Source organism: Artemia franciscana, chromosome 5 (genome assembly GCF_032884065.1).
Source record: "Artemia franciscana chromosome 5, ASM3288406v1, whole genome shotgun sequence".
In the NCBI taxonomy this organism is placed as follows: Eukaryota; Metazoa; Arthropoda; class Branchiopoda; order Anostraca; family Artemiidae; genus Artemia; species Artemia franciscana.
Window position 1 is genome coordinate 17437500 of NC_088867.1, and position 11691 is coordinate 17449190.

An 11691-nucleotide genomic window follows, 5' to 3' on the forward strand; every position below is an offset into this window, starting at 1 on the left:
CTGTGCATACTTACCAGCTGTCTGGCATACGAATCCATTCTAACGAAATAGTGCGTGACCTCGGTCTTTACTTTGATACCCAATTGCTATTTGATAAGCATGTTTCGGAAATTGTAAAGAATCCAAATTATTGTTTATCGTCTATAAGGAGAAGCTTTAGTAGGTTTAAACTTCGTAATTTCTTACTATTATACAAATCAATGGTCCGCCCTCTTCTTGAGTATAATACTTCTGTTTGGTTTCCAGTAAGTCTAATGGGTGAGCATAGGATAGAAAAGGCTCAGAGAAGGGCCACTTGATTGGTTCCATACCTTTAGAGCCTTTCTTGTCCACAGAGACTTTCTAGGCTTCAACTCCCGTCGTTGAAGTTTCATAGACGTTGCAGTGACCTTGTAATTGTGTTTCGTATAATTAAAGGAGTGGATGATGTTGATCCAAATTTATTTTTTAAATTTTGCCATTATCACTCTACTCGTCAGCATGATTATAAATTATATCCCCCAAAACCACTGAAAAAAGGTCAATTATCTTTTGTTAGTAGAGTTGCCGGACCATGGAATGGTTTGCCTTTGGAAGTTGTCGAGGCAGAGAGTGTTCGAATTTTTAAGAGTGCATTAATAAATACGCCTTTTTAATAAGACGCTTTTGTTTTGTAGTGTCGTGTTATTTAGAAGTTTTTGCTGTTTAGTTTGTCGTTGCCAATTTACTTTAGATTAGTATTATGATTTTGTGTTTTTGTGTTTTTGCGACAAGCATTGATGCTTACCGCTATTCGTAATAATAAATAAATAAAATAAATATATATTGGCAAAGGAACCTATATTTAATATTTGATTTCATTTGAAATATTTAAATATTGACTAAGGTCTGACGTTCAGAAACAGAATCTAGGTTAGATGATGTGACTCCGATTTTTGAATGTAACTGTAATTAGGAATTTACATAAAACTTGATTTTTTATATTATTTTTTAGGGCATAAAAAAAATCATAAATGAAATGAACATATTTTTTTAACAGTGCTGTCAATTCATTGAAATGTAGCGGGACAGGGGATGTATCTCTAAAAATCTAGTGAGGGGGGGCCTTTTTTTGCTATTTTTTTCAATAAAATATATTTCAAAAAATATTTTTTAATAAAAGTACAAGAAAGGTATTTTTATATTTTTGTATTATGGCATATAAAAATCATAAATGAAATGAGTATATTCACTTTTCAACAGTGCTGTTTATTCATTGAAATGTAGAGACGGGGGATATATCTCTCAAAATCTAGGGGAGACATTTTGATGTTTTGTTAATTTCTTCAGTAAAATATATTACTAAAAGCATTTTATAGTAAAAATACAAAAAAGATATTTTTTATATTGTAGTGGGAGGTAAAAATACTTGAGAATTCTATATTCTTTAAGTGAGTTATTCCTTTTTTGCGGCATCTTATCACAAGCTGTTTCATGTAAGACTCTTTTAAACATAAAGGAGGCTATTACTCCCTCTTTCAATCCCTATTTCTTACTCATCAGTTCGATATTCGTTTAATAATGATTTGAGAATGACAAACACGAAAAATACAACAAATATTTATTAGTAGGGGTTGTCTGAAAAGTTGGTGATAAAAATGTACTCTCCATGGCTGCTGCAGTGTACTGTTATGACAGTACTGCCTCTGAAACTGGAAAACTCGATTCGAAATTCTTAGATGATTTTAAACTGATTGATTGTGACAAAATTTGAATTTGGTATGTTTGGCTTCCCTTTGGCAAAATTTTTTGACGCAACAAATGAGTCGAGTACTTTTGACTTAAAACTTTCAATTTTCTTCTAATATGCCTTCCTCCGATATTCAGGACCACTGGTTTGACACAGTTGCTCCTGGAAAATATAACGTATTCTTGGAAAAATATTATTACGTTTGATCAAGATGAAATCAAAAACAAGTCAGAATCAACGTTAAATTTAATCAATTTTACATTTTTGGAACTAGGACGAAAGGCAGATTTTTTAATTCCTCAATTTTTATCAATATTCCTCGATTCTGGTTTCGATTGTTATTAGTAAGAGTTCATGCTTACAGTTCGTTTCAACGAACTGTTGGAAAAACCCAATTTTGGCAATGCTAGTTTTCAATTGCTCTATTCAACAATATGTAAATGTCCACTTTTATCTTATATATGTACAGTTTACTTTGTTGGACGAACAAAATTGTCTACTCATTTTCACCTAAAAATAAAAATTTTACATAAAAAACATAGATACTCCAATGCGTTGGCAAGTGAGAGTGTTGGCACTGAATAAATAATATTTTTGCAGTCCACATTCGTAATTTGGACTTATTTCTATGTTACAAAAGGGAGAGGGGGTGGGTATCCTAGTGTAAATTAATTAAAACTTAAAAATTACGGAAAATGAAAACGTGTACATGTCAGGTTCATATCATCGTTAATTTGAAAGATCGATTCCCTAGATCAGAGCTGAAGTAATAACCAGATCCAACCTGAGCCAGAAGAAGACAAAAATACGGTTTACTAACAGTAGGATTTAAAGCCCATACACACGATTAGTCATTCCCATTTAAAAGATACCTTGGCTGCAGCACTTAAGGGATAACTGATCGCTCTTTCTTGATATCTCGGGTTCCTCTGGGAAGGGGGTAGTAGGAGCCAAGGTCTAAAAAACACGCTAAAGTCTTGTAAGGGCTTATCAGTAGAGTCAAAGCTATTTTAAAAAGTAAGTTATTTAGATTTGGCTGTGTGTCAACTACCGGCACCAATAAAAATGGATTGGACTTCAAATGGTGACAGTTTCACTTGAAGCACCTTTTAGTTAGAGAACTTTGTGGCATTGTTAAGTGATCATACTAGAGCCTAAAAATTTTGAAAACCTTTATCAGCAACACTACCATCACAACTTAGTTGTTTCAAAGTAAATTTAATCATTAAACCACTGATAAAACGCGATTTTTCATAAAGGTGCATTGGTGTGCATTACTTGATGAACTCCATCGTTTAGGGGGTGCTGGTCTGTACCCTCAAAATATCTAGCACTTTCATTAAAAATTGTTGGATAAACCGCGGAATTCTGGTGTGGATGGATGGCATGGTAATAATCTAGTCGGATCCTTTCCATGGCATGTATATTAGTTTAACTAACATTACACTATTTAATTGTGATTTATTTTTATTTTTCCCTTTACAGTAGAAGCTGTGCTAATTATTCTCCTGGCTTCCGTTGTGACAACTATTACTACCCTTTCAATGTCTGCCATAAGTACCAATGGAGCAATCAAAGGAGGTTTGTTTTATTTTTTCGTTCATTTGTCCCATGAAAATAGTAGAACAAAATAAATAAATGACTATACTGGCTCTAACGAATTTTTAGCAGAAATCTTGGTTGACATTATGGATTGAAGTCAAGGAGCACTTGGACGAGGCTTTGGCTCTGAGCCACCCTCCTTATGAAATTCCCAGGTTTTCACATTATTTCTATAATTCATTATATTTTCTGTTGAATTATCTTATTTTTAGAGATTTTTATGATTTCAATATCCAAGACCAATTTAAAAGAAATACCCATCTCATTAAAAATAAAACCAGACTGAAGTTTCTTTTGTTTGGTGTTTGATTTAAAAAATAACTTTTTCAAACAGTTAAATTGCAAAACTGAAAAAAAACAAATTACCCACCGGTCATATTTGCCCTTCTCATGTAGCGTTAAGGCATGTAGATATTCGTGAACATGCGCAACTGGGCTAAGGGTGTTCACTGATGTGGATCAACTCCAAAAGTAGCGACTTCCTGCAAATCCTCTTGCTTTCAGTCACGTCAGTAACATCAGAACGATGAGTGAGGCAAGATCAATGTGCTTTGGAAAATCAATTTTTAGGAAGAAGTGAAGCAACTTCTCGTATAGCTTAATAGATACGTATAAAAATGAATATCTTTAATAAAACCATGTGTTTTTATACCACAACTTAACGTTTTAATCAAATATTGGAGGGACTTTCCTGGGTCTTGCATGGGCCCTGGCTGTCGGCTCACTTGTATATATTTGGTTCTTCAATCTTTCTTAGTATAATATAAGAAATTCGTGCCCGAATTCAATTCCTCCTTCCCGTTAATACATCAAAGAATCATCAATTTTATAGGATTTGTTTTCTTCTTGGACTCATTGTGACTCTCGCTGTTGCTTCTCTTTCATCCTCAGATTTAATTTACAAATCTATGTGACTGTGATGTATTTGAGATATAATTTCGAGAAGGTTTTTCCAGGTTCTCATGTTAACAGAGTTTGTAATATATATATTTTTCAATGAGAACTCGGTCCAGGGAGTTTGTGGGACTACTAGTCGTGAGAATGGCTTGTTCCCAGGCCATTTGAACAGCCAGTAGCTAGAATTTCGGTTTTATTGAGTTTGGGGTCAAGTGGATACTTTTAAATTCAGTCTATTTTTTGCCTTCGTCTCAGTTGTATGCTTTTCTACTACTTTCTCTTCACTGTATGTGTATTCTGACGTTATTAAATAAAAACGATATAACGATGCTAATACTATTGACTATTTTTGCAACTTTACGTAAACCATTGCATGCACCAGTATAAAAGACATATAAAAAAAGAGGTTTACATTATCATCCCTGTCGCTTTTCTTCTAATCACAGATTTTGTTATCCATTATGTTCATTTGAGATTTGTAGTTGATCTTGTTGTCGCAAGTCTTCTAGTAGCAGACGTCATTTTCAGTTCATTTTCATCCATCATTACATCAGACATTCTTCAATACTTTTGCTTTAGTTGTTAGGATTCATCCAAAATTGTTTTCCAGAAAAAATCATGCATAAATACATGGCAACTACTCGTTTAAAGAGAAAACATTTACTTATTATTTTTAGTTTTAAGTCAAGAGGTGTCAAATGAGCAATTCCAATTAAGTTAAGAAATGCTGGTGTTCCTCGTTCTTATTAATACATCAAAGAATCGTCCAATTCGTTGGATTTTTTTCGTGGGGACTCGTTGTGATTCTCACTGTTGCTTCTCTCCTAACCACAGATTATATTTACGATTTATTGTGTTCGTAGTATTGCTGGTTGTCATACATCTTCTTACCGTAAATCTCATTTCCGCTTCATTTTCGTGCATCATAACCTTCGAATTTTTTTCAGTGCCTTTTACTTTAACTGCTTGATTCATTCAAAATACTGTATAATTTTGCATGAAGTCATAGATACAAAAAACCATTTTTTTTTTTGCTTTCCTTAGTCTCATATTTTTACTTTAATTGCGCTGTTATTTAACTCAGTAAAAACCTGGAATGTTTTGTTCAGAGTAATTCTTCATCTTGTGAAATTTTACAGTTTAGCACGTGTTCATAGATGCAAAATTGTATTTCCCTTTTCCTGTTTATCAACCTAACACGTTCCACTCAAACACAAATTAACATGTTCCTTCATTCCATTGTTTTCTTTGCCTTCTAACCGCTAAAGCACTCAAAACTAATATGTTCCATGATTCTAAATAAAAAAACTAGTTTTTTTTAACTGAAAGTAAGGAGTGACATTAAAACTTAAAACGAACACAAATTACTCCGTATATGAAATGGGTTGTCCCCTCCGCAATCCCTCGCTCTTTACGCCAAAGTATTTAATTGTTTTGAAAAGTAGAACTGTGGCCAAGAGTCAAACTTTAGCGTAGGAAAGAGTGAGGGATTGCGGAGGGGACATCCCATTTCATATACGGAGTAATTTCTGCTCGTTTTAGTTTTAATGCCACTCCTTACTTTCATTTAAAAAAACTAGTTTCTTTAATTAATTTCTGAACGTTTTTGAATTAATACATGTTCTATTTTGGCTCTCCGCACATAAATTATTAATATGAAATTTTCATATTAATTCTTTTTTGGTTAAATGGCTTTCTCTTAGTTTTTATCAGAGGATTTTGAGAAATAAGGGGTGGGGAAGGAGCCCTGTTGTCCTCCAATTTTTCGGTTACTCAAAATGGCAGCTAAAACTTTTAATTTTTAACGAACGTTTTTATTAGTAAAAAACATACATAACTTGAGAATTAACTCACGTAAAAAACTTTTATATTCTTTTATATTTATTATGTATATGAGGGGATTTGTCCCCTCATTAATACCTCGCTCTTTACACTAAATCTTAACTTTTGTCCCAATTCTTTAAGAGCAACCCCTGAATCAGAAAGGCCGTAGAATAAATAGTTTAAATTACTAAAAATACTTTAGCATAAACAGCGAGGTATTTATCTTCTCCTAAATACCTTGCTCTTTATGTTAAAGTATTTTTAGAACCCCTCATATGCGTAATAGTCTCTGTTCGTTTTAAGTTTTCATGCTACTCCTTACTTTCAATTGTAAAAACTGTTTCATGTTTATTTTTTCATTGTTTTTTTATAGTAATGCTAGAGAATCCTGTGCCCTTTTCATTGAATTTCTCTTCTCCCATGACATATTCCTCCAAGGAAAGATCCCTCCACATAGCCTCCTCCCCTCAACCTCAACCCCAAACCAAAAAAAAATCCCACTGAAAACGTCTATACGCTTCCCAATAACCATTACTGTATGTAAACACTGGTCAAAGTTTGTAACTTGCAGCCCCTCCCCCAGGGAGTGTGGGGGAGTAGGTCATCCCCAAAGACATGGTTATTATATAACTATGCGGAACGAAATGGCTATCTCAAAATTTTGATCCGTTGACTTTGGGAAAAAATGAGCGTGGGAGGGGGCCTAGGTGCCCTCAAATTTTTTTGGTCACTTAAAAAGGGCACTATAACTTTTCATTTCCGTTAGAAAGAGCCCTCTTGTGACATTCTGGGACCGCTTGGTCGATGCGATGACCCCTGAGGAAAAAACAAATAAACACGCACCCGTGATTTGTCTTCTGGCAAAGAATACGAATGCGATGGTGTGATTTTGTGAACCTGAATGCGATGGTGTGATTTTCGTTAAGATTCTATGACTTTTAGTGGTTGTTTCCCCCTATTTTCCAAAATGAAGCAAATTTTCTCAGGCTCGTAACTTTTGATGACAAAGTTTAAATTTGATGAAACTTGTATATTTAAAATCAGTATGAAAATCCGATTCTTTTGATGTATCTCTTAGCATCAAAATTCTGTTTTTTAGAGTTTCGTTTACTATTGAGCCGGGTCGCTCCTTACTACAGTTCGTTACCACGAACTGTTTGATCATAATTTTGTTTTGTCTTCTAACAGCAGATTTCGTTATACAACATTTTCCATTTTAATTCAATGTGATTTATGGTGTTTTTCGTTCCATGCCCTTTTTTAGATGTTCTTGTTGTGTAGTTTTTCTGTTGTGTAATTTCTTGTTTTGTGTCATTTGTTATGTTGTATAATTTTACAATCGTTATAGATGCTAAAACGATACTACCACCTCTGGTTAAATAAGACGTCACTCACAGGATTTTTTTCTAAAATTAAGGCTTTAAAAGATTTTTATCAAATTCGTGAGATATTTAAATCGTTTGTTTTTCAAACCATAAAATCCCACGGAGACAATTAACAAAAAAAAAGAATATGGGGCCGTTTTCAAGAAAAAAATTATACATAAATACATCCATATTTGTTCGTTTAAAATCACTATTTAATCCTTTTTCTGTGAGGCCGGCGTCCGTTTTGTCCTAAAGAGTAGTCCAAAACACATTTAAAACAAGAGGGCCCGTATCCAAAATAAAGCTTAAATTCCTTACTACATATTTACTTTTAAATCAATCAATTTTCAGTAATGAACATATTTGCTAATAATAGAGTCACTTAATTACCTATAAATAATTGATCAAATGTCAATCCTCCATTTTCCTTCAAATCGCCCAGAAGCAGAAATTCAAGCAGGCTAGATTCATATTGCATTTTGAGTTTCTTTCCCTCTTCGCCAGAGTAAAAAATTAGCCTCAACTCACATTCTTAAGAACAGTTTGTTTTCTTGAAAATTTCATTGTTTTGCGTCTGCGACGCATTCTTGTAAGCCATTATTTAGTAAGGAAATCCAGTTTTTGGATGGGCAAATAACTTACCCTTTCTGAAACATGGTTGTTCTTTTGAGTCAAAGCTCAACCCAACGAAACGAACTAATAATTATGTGTTTGTCAATATTTTACCCTCTGCTCTTCTTCATATCTACTCTGATGCATCCATGTTTAAAATTTGTCTCTATTTTAAACAAATTGTTGGAAGGAAGTGTGTTTTTTGTTTTGTCTCGGGTTTAAAGAAATAAAACTATTATACGTAAACAAATGCCAAAAATAACTTTTAGTTGTCAAATATTTAAGGTGATATTTGGCGTATCTAGATCCTTGTTAGTTTTGTTTGTATAAAATACGTCTTTTGAGTAAAAGTTGAACATATTTTCATTGAACAAAAAGTTCATTCACTAAAATATTATAAAAAAAATTATACTCTTTATTATACAGTTCTTTTTAGTATTTATTATACAGGGTTTTTAGTATTTAACTTTTATTTTATTGTTTGTTTCAGTCTGTCACAATAAAACTCGAAAAACATTCTTCTTAACACATATTCTTATTGAGAAAATGGCGTCTTAAAATGAACACATTGTTGTTTGATACTGGCTACTAAAACATTCTGGGAGAAAAAATTTTACTTAAAATTTTCAAAATTCTCATTTTTGATTTATTTATTTTGTTTGTTATAGGTGGAACTTATTACATGACATCCCGCTCTCTTGGTCCTGAGTTTGGGGCTTCAATTGGTGTTATTTTTAGCATAGCAAACGCTGTCTCTGTGGCTATGTATATAGTTGGGTTTTGCGAATCTATGAACGATCTTCTAAAGAGATTCGGTGTGCAGATTGTCGATGGTGGTATTAACGATGTCAGAATCATCGGTGCCATTACCCTTGTCGGATGCACAATAATTGTCTTGGTTGGTATGGAATGGGAGGCAAAGGTAAGGTTTTTGGCATGGTTTTGATCATACATTCAATTCAATAGTTTAGAGAAAATTAAGCGAAAATTGTTTTTTTTTTTTTTGAGCAGACATTGAAACAAATACTATTCAAAAGCCAATTGAAATGATTCTAGGTGGGCCATTGGATTCCAAAAACGAAAAAATAGAAATGTTGGAAAATGGAAATATGGTTTCTAAGACTTTTTCTGGAACAAGACGTGAATATCTGATTCTAAAAACTGAACTTTGACAAAAGTTTAAAATTTTTGCACCTTAAATATTCTAGCTATTCGGTTTCTGTACGTATTCTTTATGGCTTGGATGGTCTAAAAAAGAAGAAAAAAAAAAGGTAAGATTTGCATTTCAGAATGATCAAACAAGTTTTGGCTGTTGGATACTAAGGACAACTTTTTCTTAATACATTAACATTAAAAGGAAATCTGATGACAGTGAAGAGAAAATTTTAAACTTGAAACAAACAAAAAGAGTTTATCCAGCATATAGGACACAATGGAAGATAACCTGGCGTCAATATGCCTATCAATTAATCAGGTGATTGACATGTATTTGTATCAGCCATGATTGTGTTTTACATTAAAAAATGTTTTACAGTATTGGATTTTATTAGGTAAAGTACGGCGCATTGAAGTTAAAGGAAGGGTTCAGCAACCGATTCCACACTTACATTAGCAATCACTGGGTTTACATTTGAGAAGTCCTACTGACTAATACCGTTGTCGACTTCGATGTGCTGCAAGGGTTAGTCCTGGGTCTACTGTTATTCCTGGTTCACGTGAATGATCTAAGTTTTTTCTGAATCATTTATTCAACACTTCACAGCGTTGCAAATTATACTGGGATCTAGATACTTTGAGCAATGAGGATGAAACTGACAAACTTAGAACTTTCGCGTACGACACTATGACTGCCTCATATGACTCTGTGTGTCAGCACTTCAGATTAAGCTTGAGGTTATCTTTGAAAAAACTTACGTTTAGGTAGATGGCATAAATCATAAATGTTGATAAATCATGTGTTCTCTTCTTCTCGAGGATTAAAACTTTTCATCCAGAAATATTCAGGACTAACGACTTCTCAAAGAACGATCAAGTGACCAGAAATGGGCTATGTGAGTTACCTTGGTTTACTTCTAGACGAGGGCTTTCTGACGTTCATCATATCCACCCCTGCTATCACAATTTTACAAATATTGGGAAAAACCAGGGGCCAGCATATTCGAACTTTTTTTAAAAATAGGCTCCCAAGCAGTAAGGTAAGGTAAAGGATACGGCATTAGACTTTACAGTCCCTACCGGCGGTGCTGATCTCCGTTTCTTGGCCCTTCAGCCAGGAAGTGCAATGGGGGGTTAAATTTTAAATTCACTCTTTACTTTCATATGTGAAAGTAAAGAATGAAACATATGATTTTATGTGAAACACATGATCTATTATGATGTGTGATAATAGAGGGGAGAGTTTTGAATTAGCTTTTGATCCGTGTGCACGTGATGAACTAATTAAAATAGTTAAATCTCTTAAATCTAATTCTGCTGGAGTAGACGGTCTATCTCTTCGAGCGCTTAAGGCAATAATGCATTATATAAAACCGTGCCTCTCTTCATCATTAATCTGTCATTGGAAAAGGGCAGTTTTCCTGATCAGCTAAAAGTTGCAAAAGTACCACTTCATAAAATACCACTTCATAAAGGTGGCCTTAAAAAGAAAATTGAGAATTGGAGACTGATTTCTGCAACATCTTAGGGAATCATTAAATAGTGGTATAGAGGTGGAACACCATTGTCTATATTTATTAATATTGGCAAAACATTCGATACAGTTGATTTTCTAACGCTACTAATTCGGATGGAGTCATTAGGCATCCGAGGAAAGTGCCTGAAATGGTTTGAAAGCTATCTCACAGGAAGATTTCTCAAAGCAGTGTTGAGTGAAACGAACTCAGCAGCATTTCCAGTAATATCTGGAGTACCACAAGGTTCAGTGTTGGGTACGCCTCTTTACCTTATCTATGTTGATATCATGCGTTTTTACCTGAAAGATGTGTGTCCTACCTCGTTTGCTCATGATACCATTTTAACTCTGTTCGCCCCTTCTGTGGAGGAGCTGGTAAGAAAGTCCAATCTTGCACTGAAAAGGCTAGAGGTCTTTACCTCATTAGGACTACTGTGTGTAATTGTGCGCAAGACATTTTTAATGACGTTCTGCAGAGTTGATACACTCCTAGACGTTCATGGACTCGTATCTTTATGTGGTAAACCAATTCAGCAAGTTGATCATCTCTGCTATCTTGCCTTTTATCTAGATTACCACCTGTCATGGAGATGCCATAGATACGCTATTTCATCAAAACTCGCCCGTGGGGTTTGCATACTCCGGCGTCTGCAGTACTTTCTCTCACAGAGGATGCTTCTAACTATATATTATTCCTTTGTTTATCCATATATCTCCTACGGCTGCCTCCTATGGAGCAGCAACTTCTTATCCAACTATAGAAGAGTGCAAGTTCTACAAATAAAGCTGTTAGAACAATAGGTAGATATGTACAGAATCTGTATGACACCTATGTTTGCTTTACGTCGCTATTTGTGTTTCAGTTTATGAATGGCCTAGCTCCGGATATCTTTAAGAGTTTTCCAAACAAATAGTGATCTGCATGATTATGGAACAAGGCATAGTAGTGATACAGTTGTGGATTTACGTCATGGTACCCGGTCTTCATTCTCAATGAAACACCTGGGTCC

At 34.2% G+C, this 11691-nt stretch overlaps 1 protein-coding gene across 2 annotated transcripts in view; it reads left to right on the top strand.

Moving 5' to 3' along the window:
• Positions 1–11691, top strand: part of LOC136027040 (bumetanide-sensitive sodium-(potassium)-chloride cotransporter-like) — a 167758-nt gene that overhangs the window by 35591 nt on the left and 120476 nt on the right. For both annotated transcript variants that reach the window (XM_065703961.1, XM_065703962.1), the window contains exons 4-5: positions 3194–3289; positions 8679–8932. In XM_065703961.1, coding sequence (XP_065560033.1) covers positions 3194–3289; positions 8679–8932 — 350 coding nt within the window. The remainder of the gene's footprint in view (positions 1–3193; positions 3290–8678; positions 8933–11691) is intronic.